The sequence below is a fragment of the Podarcis tiliguerta genome (genome assembly GCF_965153285.1).
Source record: "Podarcis tiliguerta genome assembly, chromosome: 4".
NCBI lineage: Eukaryota > Metazoa > Chordata > Lepidosauria > Squamata > Lacertidae > Podarcis > Podarcis tiliguerta.
Genome location: NC_139537.1, coordinates 65,939,730 through 65,957,625, shown reverse-complemented (window position 1 = coordinate 65,957,625; position 17,896 = coordinate 65,939,730). Strand labels below are relative to the sequence as shown.

Genomic DNA, 17,896 nt, shown 5'->3' with positions numbered 1-17,896 from the left:
GCGCGGAGCCTTCGCTTCGCGCACGGGCAGCAGCTGCAGCGCGCCGAAGTTGCTGCTCCTTCAGAATCTGCGAATTCGAAGCGATCAGCTTCCGTCCATATGGAGGCTCTGGGCAGAAGGAATCGCGCCCGAAACAAGGTGGATTATTACTCACTCTGGGATAACTGCAGCCACGCAAAACCCGAAGGACTGATTGCAAACACACGGCCCCACATATTTATTTAGCTAAAAGGGTTAAAGAGGGAATCGCTTTTCCACCATCAAGCGTGCTTCTTTGTATTGCATTGGTACCCTTGCATGGTCTTGAGCCCCCCAGCAGTAGCGACTGTAACTGGGACCCATGTATGTGGATTAAAAATGTCTTTAAGGGAGGCGAGTCTGCCACTCTTCCAGTAGAACAGACTGCCTTGCTCTTTCCTTAGAGTTTTAAAAGCAGAAGCTGTCAGGGATGCTAGGGCAGCAGATTTCCTTCATCAGCAGGGGTTAGGTTAGACACTAGAGGAACTTTGAAGTTTTCCGCACAACTAGGTTTCTGTTATGTGTCTGGTTCCTATGCCAATGCCCTAACAAGATTGTGGCTGGCATGGGAAGAAACCAGTGACATCCTCTTACCCTGACCCACTTTGATTCCCGTTTATAGATATTACAGCCACAGAGTGAAAAATCCAACCATGTAAAGTTTCAAGTATGTTTCATTGGATAAACCTTGCGTGTGACAGACGTTGTCCATGCTTACCTTGGAGTAAGTTCCACTTAACTCGATTGGCCTTACTTACGAGCAGGCATGAAGAGGGTTCATTGCAAGTGGTTGAAACTTGGGTAACTGACCTGCATTAACAGTGCAATCCTATGTATATCTACCCAGAGGTAAGCCACGCAGTATTCAATGGAACTTACCTAAAGGAAGAGTGTAGGGATGTCATGGGCAATCTGTGGCCCTCCAGATAACTCCTGTCAGCCCTAGTTGGCATAGACAACAGCATAGCAAAGCAAGGGTAATCTCCCAAGTCAGTCTGTTTTGTTCAGAGTCCAACATCTGGAAGCCACAGGTTCCCCATTCCTGGTATAAACAATAGCATATCACTACCTTACTGCCATCATCCATATTTTTTGAGAGTAATTGCCCCACACAGTCACTAGTATTTGTTGCATGAGCAGAGTCAAGAATTCATTATAAGGTTTTAGATTGATCCCAGGTATGACAAAGGATTGTCAAATGCCCTTGGAGAACATAGGTTGCAATCCTAAAATAGCTTATTTCTTTGCCTTCGCAGACCCTTTACCTTTGTTGATTATCTCCCTTGACCACAGCATTTCAAATCCAGCTGCTCTGAAGATAAAAACCCCTACAACCATTTCCCTCAAAATTCATGTGTTTGGAGTGACTAAAACATTTATGGACTGATTCTTAGAATGATACTTCATTTTTGTTTCTTTCTAGAATACACCCTGCAGTTGGTTGCAGACCAAATAAAGTATTTTGGAACTGCACAGAAGACAGAAATTTCCCCCATATGAATGGTTATAAAATATAACAGCAATACAGATTTGTTATAAATCTCGTTCGGAGGGATTCTCTCCCGGGAACTGCCAGACAAGTGTGGAACACATTTTGCTGTTGTGGCAGGACTGTCAGTACAAGTGCAGGAGAGATAAATAAATTTGGCATGTTGGCCCAGATCCTCTGCTTTCTTAAGCCAGTATTTTTCTACTGACCTCAGTATTATTATTGTCTGTGATATTTTGCAGTCTGGAGATATGTAGGAATCAGGTGTAATGGGGGAAAGAAACGGGGCAAAGAACTGCAGAAAGAGACAGAATGATTATTTAAAACAAATGATGTTGTTACTGCTGTGTTCCTGCCTCTCATGAGGTTGACAGTTGCTTACCATGCCACAATAAACGTCTTGGACAGTGGTGGAGAACCTCAGCCTCCGAACCTGAATGTGGCCCTTCAGACCTCTCTGCCTGGCCCTCAGGACTCTCCCAAGCCATCCATGCTCCCCAGACAACCCCCTCTCAACCAGCCTTGCTCCACACTTTCCTTGAATTATTCTTTCTGTGTGGAACATGTCCTTGAACTGTGATAAAGCCTCTTGCTTTCATTAGGAGCATGCAGATAATGTGAGGTGTGTATGTGTAGAAACCTCTGGCTATTGTCATTTTTTTCAGTGGGGGATATGGCAGAAAATGGTTCTCCCCACCCACCCGGGTCTAAGGCACATGCCCTTGTGAGTGAATGGGAAACGGCATTCGGGCATAGTGTTTTGAGAGCATATGGTTAACGGTCAGTGAAACATACGTTGGAAATTGATGATGGAAATTAATCTTGCGTATTATCCTGCAAATTAACCTTATGTATTACTAAGAGCAGTCACTGCATGTTGCCATTTGAAGCTTCCAGAAATGTACTGTTTCAGAGATCACTTGATTTGAAAGCAAGTACTGTAAGTTTGTTTTCTCAGTAAACTTGCATTATTTAGTGGAGTATTTCCCTCCTTATACCCAAACGAAAAGCTGTTTACAAATTCATGGCTGAGCCAGTGTAAGGGCAGTACGATTTCTGATGCAATGCCTAGCTGTAAATATTGTGATGAAATTTAAGAATCCTGAGCCCTCTCCATGCAGTAATAAAACACTATTGTTAAAGGGAACCTGTTGCAGGGCGTGTTTGTGTGTTTACTAGCAACAACTTTGATGCTACATAACTCAGAAGCCTTCTAAACATACCAGGGATAATTAATATGAAGTAAATAGTAATTTATCCAATCTCTTACTGGTTTACTATTCAACTCTGTGACTTCCAAGCTTCAGAATTTCCTTCAGAATAAGCAAATCAGTAATATCTCTGTTCGGGGGATTCTACACAGTTCTGTCCTCATGCTGGAATATGGCTACAGTAGAATCTCTTTGGTCATGCCAGTGTTTCAGAGTTCAAAACCTATTCAGTTTAGTCTGAAGCTAGCTACACATTGGTGCATCGGAGAAGTGATGTGTACTCAAGTACCGGTTGCCTATTTGAAACTGAAGGGCATGTGATGATTATGAATGTGGAAGATTCCAAATGTAGACTTTGCAATCATATAACAGAAGGAAACCATATTTAACATCCTATGTAAATATGCACAGCAGTACATTGTTAGTCTGATTTATTTTAAGCTTACAAACGGGCGCCAGTGTATTCACTAGACACTAGGTGTGGTGTAGTGGCTGAAGACTGCCAACTATGTACTAGGAAATCCCCAACTAAAATTTGTTTCTTCTGCCATGAACTTAGCAGGAGGTAAACCTTGCAGACTTCCTCCAGTCAGCCTACACTGCCTTTACAGGGATGGTATACAGATTATTTAGATGACGTATGAGAAACATTTTCCAATACTGAACGTGTTATAAATGCATCATTTGTGAGAAAAGCTGTATGCTAAACAAATGACTGAAGGCATGGTTCAGACACATGGGATGGAGACATTTATAAAGTTTATAAAGTTGGGCAATACCTTCATTAAAACCAGGGCTTTTTCCCCAGGGGAATTTACAGGAGCTCAGTTCCGGCACCTCTCAGGTGGGCAACATTGCCATTCTAAGAACGAGGGAGGTGTCCTTGTTATGTACTGAAGTTCTCACCCTGGGCCAGCAGGGGGATACTGTAGATAGTTATGCAAATAAGGGATCAAAAGTGATGTTCAGTGATTGGATAGTTTTAGAAAATTGTTACAGTTACGTTGTACTGGAGCTCTATATAAGCAGGTTGGCTGGACCCTTCAGTTCAGTTCAGTTCTGTTCTGGCCTGTGAATAAACAAGAGCTGTTTGAGGAATTGCTGTGTCGTCTGATATGTTCACCCACAACATAACAGTCCTGGCACCTGTTTTTCTAGGAAAAATAGCACCGTCCGTCAATACTACATGTGGCGATCTTCCCTGTTCTCTAGAGCAAGTGCAAGAAGTTCTATCAGGTGCGTGTGGGAAAGGTGAAGGATGAAAGGCGAGTAGGTGACGTGCAAGCCTGGCCTTCTGCTCGGCAGGCGCAGCGGCAGCGCGCGAGAAGCCGCCTGGCTCCCTCAGCCGCTCCTCTCGCCAGCCGCCACTAGAGGGTCCCGGAGGATAAACCTGCTGCTGCCCGCGGAGAAGCTTGGGCTGCCGCTTCGCAGGTTGCTCGAGGGGAGGCCGGCTCAAGCGAGGCGCTCAAGCGCCGCCTCTCCCCGGCTCGTCTTTGTGCCGCCGCCGCCCGACCCCTCCAGCCTGGCCCCCCGCGAGGAGTGCCGAAACCTTTCGAGGGGGCTTCCCTGGGACGGGGACGACGCCATCCCCACAGCAGCTGCAGCCCCCGCGAGACCTCGGCCTCCCACCCCCCTCGCCCCTTCCCTCTCCCCACCCACACAAAGGGCTTCTTCGCTGCGCCTAAGCGGCGAGCGTCGGGGCTGTGCTTCGACGACAAGAAGCCATTGCAAAATAATAAAGGTTTATTATTATTATTTATTTATTTTAAAAGGAGGAAGCGGAAATAGCTGGTAGGAGCGGCTGCCGCCGGGTGTGTTTTTTATTGGGGGGGGGGTCTGTTACCCCTTTGACTCCTCGAAGGGCTGAGAGGCAATTGCTTTTAGCAATGCCGAAAGCGGCAGGTCTCTTCCTTGGGGCCGGAACCCCATTGAATCCAGGAGGCGTGGTTTCCCGCTGCCTTTTTAACACGGCTGTGACTTATTCCCCACGTGAAAACGCAGGGACCCTCTGCCCCCTTTTCTCTTTTTAAATCGTTGCGTGCGTCTGTATGTTGGAGCTTAGCATTGCAGCCCTCCTATTTCGCTGACGGGGGAAGGGGGAATATTAAATTGTGGGTGGAAATAGCAGTCAGCAGAGAGATTTCTCTTCAATACATAACAGGAGAGGCTCTCTCTCCACTCGCCGCTTTGTTTGGAGATTCAGTCGCACTTCCCCACCAGCATGTTCCAACCCAGCCCCTTTTCGATTTCCCACCCACCGATTTCCTAAAGAAAACCCTCGGGCGAAAGTTGCGCTAGTTCTGGGAGACTTTCTTAACTTATCTCCTGGCTTTTAAAGAGAGGGAAAGAGAAACCCTTTGGCCACAAGCCGCCGCAGCGACTACTATTTGGGCTGGAATATTTTACAACACACCCCACAAGCGTGAGCCTCCTCCTCCCTCCCGGCTTGGCTCTGCCCAGCTGCACCCGGCTGAGTTGAGCAAGCCTGTTTGCAGCCTCGCCGTTTCCCTGCGCGCTTTCCCCGCCTCCCCTTTGCCCGGGCTCCTCTTCGACCCAACGGGATCCGGAGGGAAGCGGAGGAGGAGCCAAGGCTGCGCGAGGGGGTTTTGCAACTCCCTCCCCTCACCATATGGGAGCGGGCTGGAAACTGTTGTTAGGTATGTGGTTCCTAGGTCAGCGGCACGCTGGATCCAGCTAGGAGGAAGGAGCTGGGGGGCAGTTTCGGGCGACCATGGAGAACGTGGAGTTCCGAGGCGGCCAGGAGAGGTTCCCGGACAAAGATCCGAGGCTGAACCCCGCGTTTTTGGACACCCAAGGGCACCCTCACCAGCCTCTGCTGCTGATAGGGGAGCAGAGGGGAGGCGACGCGTACAAGCTGGTGGAAGTGCAACTGAGCGGCGGGGCTCCCTGGGGATTCACGTTGAAAGGAGGAAGAGAACATGGAGAGCCTCTCATCATCACCAAGGTAAGGTTACACGCGCGCGTATTTCTCCGCTTAGGTGATCCAAGGGGTGCCACAGTGTGGCGGGGTGGGTGAGGGGATTCCCAGCCTCTTTTGTTTATGTCAGGATGTGGCCGGTTGACTCTTGTAATCCTACCGATTTCCAGAGTTTTCTGCCCCCTGGCCGAGCAGTTTGCTTGCACATACAAATAGTGCTTTTTCTTTTCTGGAAGAACTTTTTACTAAGTGGTCGCTTCGATTCACCTCAACAGGGGACTCTTGCGATGTTGTTGGCAGCGGCTGAATTCTTCCTTACTTTGGTCTTAGTGACACTGGAGTGCGGACTCCAGCCGCCACTCATTGAGAGTTTCTTTCAAATATGCTTGAAAATGCCCGGTTGGCTTTGTTCTCTTGGCTGTAATTGCCATAATGTGGTTTTACCGTTTGTTTTTGGTCACATTTTCAGTTTAGCATACTCACTGGTAGTCCCATTGATTTAATAGTAGATTCCATTATGGATGGAAGCTTCAGGCAGCAATCCTAGGAACACTTTCCTGAGAGTAAACCCTATTCAACACAGTGGGGCTTATCTGTGAGTAAGTTTGCATATAGGCTTCAACTTACAACCCAACCCCCCTTTTAATCCAGAATAGCATTCCAGGTTAATTAATGTGTCATCACACAATCACCAAATCAGAATTCGTAGTATACTTACTCAGCCATTGCACTAACTGGAGAAAAGTACACTTCTTGTTATGAGTACAAAAAGATGATTCAAGGACAGTAAGTGATCTTATTTGCCTATTTTAATTTCCTGAATGGTCACACAATACTGCTCAATTAAGAATGGCGAGTTGTTCCTCTTAGAAGTGGTACAGTTTCCTCCTTTTTCTCCTCATAGAACTGCATGTCTCTTCACTGTCATTTCTCCTGTGCTGAATGAACATTTAACTACAGATTGAATTGCTCTAAACTGCACAGGTCAAGATAATTTCTTAACTTTCCAGTTGTTGTGGCTTATTCCCTAATGGCCTAGAGGTGGAGGGAGAGCTATCAGAGCTTTTTTTGAAGCTCTTTCTTGCTTATGTCATTGTTGCAACTGAATACTGGATTAGATTATTTAGCTGTGTTTGGTCAGAAAAATCCTCCTCCATTTCCCAAAAGCCATTCACAAGGCCATATGTGATAACAGGACAGACCCACTTGCATGTTACCTGAGCAGCTGAAAAGCAAACATCAGACTTTCTTAGGCAGGTTATTTCACTTTATTTTTCCTCTCCCCTAGGCCTTCCAGAAGGGCATGTGTCTTTCAGTATTGCTACTCAGTGTTAAAACATGTGTTGTTCAAATGCTCATTGTTTTCGCTTGTTTGCCAAACTTTTATCCAAACTCAACCCCCTGATCTGCTCTGTGCAGAATTAGTTTTGTTTCTGGATCGGTGTACTTTCTTACCATTTAAAAAACAACAATTGGCTGTCCATCCTATTTCTTAAGACCTTGAGAACCAAGGGGAGCTGCTTGCTGATAGGTAATGTTTTATTCTTTCACTGGTGGAAGCTGGGGTCTAGTTCATACAAAAACAATTCCTCGGACGTAGAAAGCTAGCACGCCAGGCCCCCCTGGCTAAATCTCTTCTTCCTGGCATCCATGTCCAGCTCAGAGATATTTTGTTAGTGGTGATGTATGAAGAAACTTTCAGTTATGTGAGCCTTCTCTGAAGGAGTACAGGTTTTTGTCTTGTGACACAATCTAATCTCCATGGCCACTGTCCCATAAAATTCGTGTGGCTCTCATCATTTACCTACCTATGTCAGTGTCTGATAATCTGATTATAGGTGGCTGAATACAGACAATACAAGGAATTACCAAAGTGTGCATTTAATATCCTGCAAAGTGTTGAGAACATTTGCACCACACCCCTGCTTTTCCAGAATCTTGATTAGGTGTGGAAATGTGATAAAAATTATTCTCATCCCTTGGCAGGATTGGTTTACCAAGCATACATACAGTCACTTAGCATTTGGGAAATGGCTGCCTTTTGTTCACTTTGTGCCCTGATCACTGTGAGGCCAGCTGAGAAGAACACTGCTTCCTGCCTTCAACACTCAAAAATGTTCTAGGGAGCCCTAGATTGTATTAAACGTATACAAGCAGATAGGGGAACCCAAATCCATGTGTTATTCATACTGTGTACTGTACAACAATATGTCTGTATTGGATAGAAGTAATTAAATGCTTTAGGGGATTAAAAATAGCCAAGGGTTTTAGAGTTTATTGAAAAGTTGACATATTGTTAAGTTTTAGGCAAGGAAGAAAGCAGAGACTTGAGGCTTGGAATATAATTAATAGATGCACTGAAATGACTTTTTAAGAGATGAGTGATTTTTGTCATTGTTATTTATATTGATGATGAAGTAATAGTTGAAACTTGTAGTTTAATTAAGAAATTAAAAGTGTTGAGTATCTGTTGTTGTTCATGTATGTACTGAGAATCTTACTATTGTATGGTTAGAGATGCTCAGATTTTATTAAATGCCTGTGGGGCCCAGGAGAACATTGCTTGTTCTCCTAAGACTATAGAATTGGAGCCAACCTGCACTTCCTGTTGTTTTGAATGGAGACTTAATCATGCCAAACTGTTCAGTTGAATCAAAGTGTAATCTAGGCTGAAATTCTGCACCCAGTTACCTGTGAGTGAGCCTCATTGAGGATTTTGCACACACTCAATTCCCAATTTTTCTATCCTAAGTATGGGCTTAGCGTGGTCAGCATGTGTAATGCTGTGTGTTTGATCTTTTTTAAAAGTCCATGCAACTACCTCAGCAAAATTACCCCTCACCTGCAGCAGCAGCGGTTTTTCAAAGATCCACTTGCACAATAATTTCTTAGACCATCAGGATCTAATGGTCAAAGTAGACAGGGATGAACTGGTTTGAAATACTGATAAAGCATGTAACCTGTTGTATAGTGCAGGGAAAGGAGGTTTTTGAGCTTACAGCATGGATGCCACAATTCTGATTCTACCCCTCCACTCCAGATATTTACTGTAAGATGCCTGCTAGACCTGGCAGATTCCCCCATTTCTTTTTCTCTTGGCTGACACCCCAGTCTTCCATACATCAGAAAGCTAACAGGTACTTGCCAGACCATTTTGAGGGACTTAAACACATTCACTTACAAATTTATGTACACTGTGTGTTCCCTGAGAGTATAGAAATGTTGTCCAATTTTTGGTGGCCCCATTTTGCTTCCAAACTGATAGGTAGGTTTGCTATGAGAGGGAGTGGTGATAAGGTGGAGAGAGGCGTAAGGTTTGTTTTCCTTCTGTACACCACACACTTTTATGAACTTTTGCTTAGTGCATGGAAAGATAGCAAAGGACAAGATGTAAACAATCTACGAGAAATTTGAAATGCTAAAAACATTCGACAAGCCCATCTGTAGCTATTTTAAATATAAGATGGAATAAAACCATGTGTTTGGGTACTGAAATGCTGGGTGTATAAAATGTTATAGTGGTTTCTTGGAAGGTCAAGCCAAATTCACATTGTTAAACCAGATAATAATAGGGTAGCACAGCCCATAACTGAGTGACTTGGCTGGTTCATTTCTGATGTTTATGTAGACATCGAGGACCTTTTCAAATACCCTGTTTTCAAGTGCAAAAGATATGCACCTGTTAAGTATTTCCTGTATGCAATCAGCACATCACTTGAGTTTGTACTTCTGGCCCTAGCATAGCACATTTTCACAGTACTGAGTATGCTGTATTTTGTTATTGAGGATGATAATATTATCTTCTCAGATATTGTACATACTACTATTGTGACTGCATTGTAGAATGTGATTGTCAAGTGTACCACACACCTTTTTTTATAAAAAAGGAGTAAACTCACTAATGATATTGTAAGCTCTGAGATGGGAAAATTCAGTTCAAAAGGGCTGTTGTATTAGAATAATAGAATTGTAGGGTTTGAAGGGACCACAAGGGTCTTCTAGTCTAACCACCTGCAATGCAGGAATATTTTTGTCCAGTGTGGGGCTTTAACTCACGACCCATGATATTAAGAGTCCCATGCTCTACACCGACAGAGCTATCTAGTTTCAGTGGCTATAAAGCAGGGATGGGGAACCTGGGACCATCTAGGTGTTGTTGGACTATAGCTCCCGTCATCCCTGACTGTTGACCATATTGGCTAGGGCTGATGAGCATTGGAGTCCAGCATTATCTGGAGAGTCACAGGTTCTGCATCCCTGGTATAAAGCAAAAATATTGTTGTTGTTGTTGTTGTTGTTTAGTCGTTTAGTCGTGTCTGACTCTTCATGACCCCATGGACCAGAGCACGCCAGGCACTTCTGTCTTCCACTGCGTCCCACAGTTTGGTCAGACTCATGTAGCTTTGAAGACACTATCCAACCATCTCGTCCTCTGTCGTCCCCTTCTCCTTGTGCCCTCCATCTTTCCCAACATCAGGGTCTTTTCCAGGGAGTCTTCTCTTCTCATGAGGTGGCCAAAGTATTGGAGCCTCAGCTTCACCATCTGTCCTTCCAGTGAGCACTCAGGGCTGATTTCCTTAGAATGGAGAGGTTTGATCTTCTTGCAGTCCATGGGACTCTCAAGAGTCTCCTCCAGCACCATAATTCAAAACCATCGATTCTTCGGCGATCAGCCTTCTTTATGGTCCAGCTCTCACTTCCATACATCACTACTGGGGAAACCATAGCTTTTACTATACGGACCTTTGTTGGCAAGGTGATGTCTCTACTTTTTAAGATGCTGTCTAGGTTTGTCATTGCTTTCCTCCCAAGAAGCAGGCATCTCTTAATTTCGTGGCTGCTGTCACCATCTGCAGTGATCATGGAGCCCAAGAAAGTAAAATCTCTCACTGCCTCCATTTCTTCCCCTTCTATTTGCCAGGAGGTGATGGGACCAGTGGCCATGATCTTCGTTTTTTTGATGTTGAGCTTCAGACCATATTTTGCGCTCTCCTCTTTCACCCTCAATAAAAGGTTCTTTAATTCCTCCTCACTTTCTGCCATCAAGGTTGTGTCATCTGCATATCTGAGGTTGTTGATAGTTCTTCCAGCAATCTTAATTCCGGCTAGGGATTCATCTAGCCCAGCCTTTCGCATGATGAATTCTGCATATAAGTTAAACAAGCAGGGAGACAATATACAGCCTTGTCGTACTCCTTTCCCAATTTTGAACCAATCAATTGTTCCATATCCAGTTCTAAAGCAAAAGTATTACGTTCAATTCCTGATTTTGTAACTGCATTATACTGTAAGGTAAAGGTAAAGGGACCCCTGACCATTAGGTCCAGTCATGGCCGACTCTGGGGTTGCGGTGCTCATCTCGCTTTACTGGCCGAGGGAGCTGGCGTACAGCTTCTGGGTCATGTGGCCAGCATGACTAAGCCACTTCTGGTGAAACCAGAGCAGTGCACGGAAACGCTGTTTACCTTCCCACCAGAGCGGTACCTATTTATCTACTTGCATTTTGACGTGCTTTCGAACTGCTAGGTTGGCAGGAGCAGGGACCGAGCAACGGGAGCTCACCCCGTCACGGGGATTTGAACTGCCGACCTTCTGATCAGCAAGTCCTAGGCTCTGTGGTTTAACCCACAGCGCCACCCGCGTCCCTGCATTATACTGTACTGCCTTTCAAAAAAAGCATTCATAGTCCCAAAGTCTGTAAGTCCGTCCCTTCCGTCCTTATTTATTTATAACAATTTCTATACCACTTACTTTGCACCTGTCCTCACATTTGTCTGTGATTCTCTTTGCCCTTCTCCTCAGTGCCTTGCTGGGAATGAGAGGGAAGATGAAAGAATAACTGAGAGGAAAGGGTGCTTTCTCTTTCTCCTCACACCACCAACGCCACTTTTCCTCTCACTTCTTGGTTGGCAAGTAGTATGCTTGTTTGTGCTCTCCAGGGGGCCAGAGCCAGCCCAGTACCCGCTGGTTGACAGCTCCTAGTTAAGGTAATAATTTAGCTTTGTCATTCCGCCAAAAAAGCCTGACTCAGGAAACAGAAGCAAGCCATTTAAGTTCTTTGAATGCTGAAGCATGCTTATGTGCTATATTTTACTTGGTCAGTGAACTTTCCCCCTTTTCATTCTGCAAACACGGTGCTCAGAATTTATGAGTACTACAAGGGCAAGCTTCTTAAAAACATAGAATTCTCACTCATATACAAACTTAATTTTCCATGTGCTTTTTCCTAAACGGGCAGCAGATGAGTCTAAACATTTGTTGAAAGATGCCCCAGCAACAAGTCTTTCTGTGAACTGTGCCAGCTCTTGTGACTTATGGCACTTAAAACTTATGGCACTTACTCAGTGAGTATGGCACTTGAAAAACAAAGCAAAACTAAGCCTCATAGCCAAGTGGCGATGATATGGGGGAGGGGGGCTAGCAGCTGAAGAGGGAAGGGATAAACCTCTCCTCCCTGTGTAATAAGAGTTTGATCAGAATCCAGGCTCAGCACAGCTGTACTTTGCAAAAGAACAAATGCAGGTGTGTAGTTTGGGCCTTTGACATCTAAAGATGGCTTAGAAGGAGACTGGTGAAATTAATGGAGGATAAGTCTGTCAGTGGCTACTAGCCTTAATAACTATATGTTACTTCTGGGATTGGGCTCAATACCAGTTGCAGACAACCAACACAGTTGGCTTTGTGCCCTTGCTCGTTGGCTTCTTAGAAGCACCCAGTTTGCCGCTGTGAGAAACAGGATGCTGGACTCGATAGACCTTAAGTCTCATCCGGCTGGGCAATTTTTACGTTGCCAGATCTCAACGGAACTATTGCTACCTTACATTGTTTTCTTGTTTCTTTCTCCTTTCCTTCAGGGCCCTGTATATTAGATTTCATGCACCTAGTAAATAGCATATATAAAGTTTAAAAGATTTTGGGTTGTTTGCAGCAGTACGGATTTGCTTGATAAAAAAAAAAAATACTGGGTGTTTGCAGAAAATGATGGCGCTAGAACTGGTTTTGTTACACGCACTCAAAGTTATTTCTTGGGAGACCCTTTGTTCAAGCAACTCTTCTGCACTTGGCTAGTACAAGAAAGTTGCACAGATAGCCTGTTGCTGGTTCTTCAGGTGTATGATACTGTTGGCAGCCAACAGTTCCTGGCAGCGGTCCCATTCTGTCTTCATTTGCTCATCTCCATTCCAGGCAAAGCCATGATGGTGGCAAGATTTCTCCTCTGACATTTGTCACAGGACAGGAGTAGCCACCTAAGACCTTGTCAAGGAAGCAGCAAGGATGGCATCAGCTGTTAAGCAGACATTTTTACGTAGCTGGTCTTTGAAGTGCCCCACACCCATTTAGTCAGGATTGCTGACTAATGCTCAAAAAATGTCCCTTTGAATTGTGGAAGGAGTTAACTTTTGTCCTTTCTGAGGTCTAATTGGTTCTTGCAGATCAGAGCATTGAAACGAAATAGTGTTACCTTTTGTTCTTTTTTCACTTCTAAGTGTAAAGGGTGCTTATCCACAGTATTCCAAAAATCTCTTTCCCGAAGGCAAACTATTCTTGTCTACTCTGGCAGTTTTAATCTATGCCTGAGATTAAAAAAGAAACCTGACTGAGATTGTATTGCACCTGAATGTTCAGGTTCTTTAGCAATATGTTATAACTCTTACACTTTTCTGATGGTTTACAGAAGGTCAATATTTAATTAGCAGAAGCTGTTCAGTGGTGAAGTTCAAATGCTGATATATTAATGAGTGATCAATTAAAGAAAAAGGAGGGTGGAAAAACACCCTGTTATTTGAGTTCTTGCTTTAACTTTTCCAGAAAAGACCCATTTCAGTTTTTCACTAAAAATGACAGCAAACCTAATTGCAATAATTCACTCACTCAGTAGCTCCTGAGTGGAGTTCAGGTCAGCTGACTAGCTAACTACATGTAAACATGTTGAAATTGCAGGTAAGATTAACTTGATCAAGATAAGCATCCTGATAACGTAATGCAAGACATTCACGGCACATATTTGGAGCATTCTGATGTATTCCTGTGCAGGTTCTCTTCCGCAGAACCCCATTGTGAAACTGCCTGCAGCAGTAAATTGCAGATGAGTCATGTCGAGTGAGTCTGGCAAATACTTGGGTGGGGAACTGCTAAGTGAAACTTAATTTCATTGCAGAAAGTGGGCTTGCTTATTCAATTAGGGGATTCCTTGTTGAATCAGTGCATATGTAGATGCTGCGACATACTTGTTGTGGCGATGAAAGATGTAATGCTTTTGTCTTCCTGGCACAATCTAAAAACAGTGATATATTTTGGTATTCCTAGGCACTGGTGTTGGGTTTCTAAAAACTTGGACTCTTAGGCAACTGGGTATTTTCTAAGTCTGCTCATAGGTCACAATTTTTGACATTGCTCTCAATAGACCCAAATCTGGTGGTAGTTGATGCAGGCCACGCACTGTTCCTGGGTTCCTTAATAACATGTACAGTGGTCTGTCATAAACCTTTGGAACAAAATAAAATATATATATATTTTTGACTACAGCAGACAAACATGGCTACCTACCTGCAACAAACCTTTGGGATATAGTGGGCTAGCCCAGTGTTTTCCAGGGTCTTCACCTGTTTTTGGACTACAATTCCTACCATCCCTTACTGCAGGTCTTGCTAGCTAGGGATGATGCGAGTTGTAGTCCAAAAACAGCAGGAGACCTGAGTTTGGGAAACACTGGGCTGGACCACTGCTGTAAATCTTGAACTTTGGGGATGTATAATGTCCTTCAGGGGTCTCCAAAGAGACCAGCTGCAACTCTTACCACACTCTGCATCATTGATTCAAAGTTTAGAGCTAAGAAACATGCTCTGCTTGGCGCAAAGGGCTAAGTCACTGCTGGCAGTGCTGTATGCCATACTTTTTCAACCATGTCATGCTATATGCCATAGTTTTTCAAATTTAATATTCCAATGGGGAGAATGGATGGTTTGCTGCCTCATTCATAAGGACTCAATATTTATGGGCATCGCCACCAAGAAAATTGCTGGATGGAAAATTTGGCCCTTACAGCCCATTATACTTTTAAAATCATGAGCTAGACGTTTCAGACTCGTATTGGGAATATTTCCATAATGTAGCATCACCTTTCTTTCAAACAGACAGTTGTGAGAGGTAGAAGTTTAGTGTAAAATAAACAACAGGTTTGTGTATGATTAGCATGAAGGAAGCAGCACTGTATGAGAATAGGCTGCAGGACATTGGATAAATAAACAGCTTTCCCCACTGTTGTAGGGATTATTCATTACTGTGCTGTTAATGGAAACTCAGGTGCAGACGTGTGTGATGTTATCTCCGTGGGGATCGCCTTCCATGAATACTAATGTGTTGTGTCTGTGTGTAAGCCAGGCGTAAGCAACCTTTTTTCTGCCATAGTTTTCTGCTAAGTGCTTGGCAGGACCAGAGACAAAAGTGTCTAGGTTTAGCTAATCTGGAATTAAAACTATCCTTCAGTTTTCACCACGGTTACTTCCTTAAAGCCATAAAGCCAGGAAAAAGGTGGTGGGGTTTTTTTAAAATCAATTTTATTACATTAAATACTGCCCCTTCCAATTATTCATACAAAGAGGAGGAAATAAGGACGGAAGAAACTCTGATGGGATGGAAGAATGAGGCAGTTTCAAGAGGTCCGTGGGGCTGTGTAAAATGAGGTTAGGGGCTACATGGAGCTCACCTGTGGGGTCAGCACATTTCAAGTAAAAGGAGTTATTGCAAGCAATGCTCTGTGCATGCTTCGAGTCTTCTAGATGGAACCTCTCTGCTAAGCAAAGACACTTGAATATTCAGCTTTGTGCTAGAACCCAATGTTTATATTGCTTTAAAGTCTCAAACATAGAAAGAGAAATGTGTCTCTTCCAGCACAAAGCAAAAGCTTTTCCAGTAGCTTTACAGTATATATTTGTTTCTTGTTTGCATAACTGCTTTGTTCTGTTTTTATCCGCAGTGAGCTTGTTGCTCCAAAGTTTATATGGTCCAGTGGTTGTGTTTTTTGTGGAATATTTTTTTGCCCTTTCTCCTTTTGCATAATAATTTAAGGTAATGTGAGTATTGTCCAGGTTACAACCTGGAAGCCCTACCTGCACTTGAAGTACACAGCAGGTGTCTTGTAACAGTAGGCTGATGAAAATGCAAATATAACAGGCAGGAAAAGTTTAAGGCTACACTCTGTAGTTCTTTGTATTGTGCTAATAGTCTGATGGTGGCTAGGGAATAAATCTTGTTAGAATTTGCCTGTGTTTATTGTATCAAATTTCTATCCTGTACTTCCTCCCAAATTATAAGGGTGGCCCAAATTATAAGCATTTGCCAACATCATGAACCTTACTTCCAAGGTAAAGGTTTCTTCCTCCTAAGTGTACTGTATGAGTGTGTCCTGGCTGACATATAATTTCCTAATTGTTGTGTGTGTAATGTCCGGACATTACCAAAGAGACGTTCTGTTGTTTTGGGGTGGGGTTGAAAAATATTTGTCACTCTCAAAAAGTACTACCTCTTGATATATAACCTCCAGTTACTATTGTCTTCCTTCACCCCAGCAGATGCACATAAAAGGTTACTTGGTCTGGCTTACAGTTTAAAAATAATAATAATACAGCACTTGAAGCACCTTCATGCATGGAAATGGGTTATGATCCAATGCTATTCATACACAGGCTGTTCTCAATAGGAATTATAATACAGTGGTACCTCGGGTTACATACAGGTTACAAACGCTTCAGGTTACAGACTCCGCTAACCCAGAAATGTTACCTCGGGCTAAGAACTTTGCTTCAGGATGAGAACAGAAATCGTGCAGCAGCGGCAGCAAGAGGCCCCATTAGCTAAAGTGTTGCTTCAGGTTAAGAACAGTTTCAGGTTAATAACAGACCTCCAGAACGAATTAAGTTCTTAACCCGAGGTACCACTGTACCTAGCTACTTTAAATGAATTCAAATCTCCAGGGCCTGGTGAGCTCACCCAAGCGTACTAAAGGAGCTTGCAGATGTAATCTAAGAGCCTCTGTCTGTAATCTTTTGAGAATTCTTGGAGAACAGGTAAGGTCCCTGCAGACTGGAGGTAGGCAAATTTTGTCCTCATCTTCAAAGAAGGGAAAAAATACCCAGGTAACTACTGACCAGTGAGCTTGACCGTAATATCAGGAAAAAGGTCCCAGAACAGATAATTAAACAGTTGGTCTGTAAGCACTAAGAAAAGGATGCTGCGATTAGTATGACCCAGCATGTGTTTCTCAGGAACAAGTAATGCTGGACAAATCTCATTTCTTTTTTAAGAGTTACAAGCTTGGTTCAGAACTCTTAACTGAATTATGAGCCCCTGAAAAGTGTTGATGCATTGCAGTAATATATGTCTGTGTTTAGAAATTAATCTAAATGTGAAATACGTATTAAGTTATTGTGTGAAAAAATGGATGGTTATGACATTCGTCCTTATTCTTCAATGAATGAGTGATACTGCTTTCAAGATCATTGTCCTTAATTTAAATTAGGATGATAAAAGACCACTGTTGGGTAATTTCCCCAGTACTAAACACAGTATCTAGAGGTTTGTCAGCTCCATAATTGTATGGATAAGGCAAAATAGATGTTGGCAAGATTGGGTCTATTCCTGGATAAATAATTCATTTCTGAGTGAAGAAAGAGAAAATCTGAGAGGCAAACCAAGAGGTTTAGAACCAGGTAGATAAGTTCAGTAGGTAAATAGGAAGCAAATGTTTTAACACAGACCCTTGCGAAGCAGGGCAGGTATTTGTAAATTGGGCGGGGCATATCAGGAGATACTGGAGTTCAGTTGTCTTATGAAATTCATCCCCTCAGAAGCCTACCATGTTGGCAAATTTCATTTGCTTCTACTAATTATACACACACATTACACGCATGCACACACACGCGTGTGTGTGTACACACACACACACACACACACACACACATGCATACATACACAGGCACGATCCCATGCACATACTTATATATTTGTTAGCTTTGAAAAAATAATTAGAGGTATCCACTATAAAGGGCCTGCTATGGCTTCAAATTCCATTAACTTCTATATCTATCTATCTATCTATCTATCTGTCGCTATATTTTGATTTCCGACTTGTGAAGTGTGGTGTTGGAAAACAAGGCCTTGCTTATTCCAAAGCAGACTTGGACCCAGGGCCAAATGAAGGAGGACTGTTTTCCAAAGCACCAAATTGGGGTTTGAACCAAG

The 17,896-nt window shown here is 43.4% G+C and overlaps 1 protein-coding gene and 1 long non-coding RNA gene across 6 annotated transcripts in view; both read left to right on the top strand.

Moving 5' to 3' along the window:
* Positions 1-12: 12 nt before the first annotated feature.
* Positions 13-2,654, top strand: LOC310676135. Its single transcript, XR_014510425.1, has 2 exons — positions 13-138; positions 1,442-2,654. It is a non-coding gene; the product is annotated as an uncharacterized lncRNA (long non-coding RNA).
* Positions 2,655-4,152: 1,498 nt separating this feature from the next.
* Positions 4,153-17,896, top strand: part of SHROOM2 (shroom family member 2) — a 105,236-nt gene continuing 91,492 nt past the window's right edge. For 3 of the 5 annotated variants that reach the window (XR_014510411.1, XM_083437423.1, XM_083437422.1), the window contains exon 1: positions 4,153-5,683. Coding sequence is in view for 4 of the 5 variants with exons in the window: in XM_083437423.1 (XP_083293549.1) it covers positions 5,450-5,683 (234 nt within the window). In the remaining variant the exon portion in view is untranslated. The remainder of the gene's footprint in view (positions 5,684-17,896) is intronic. The other 2 variants (XM_083437420.1, XM_083437421.1) reach the window with 2 other exon arrangements.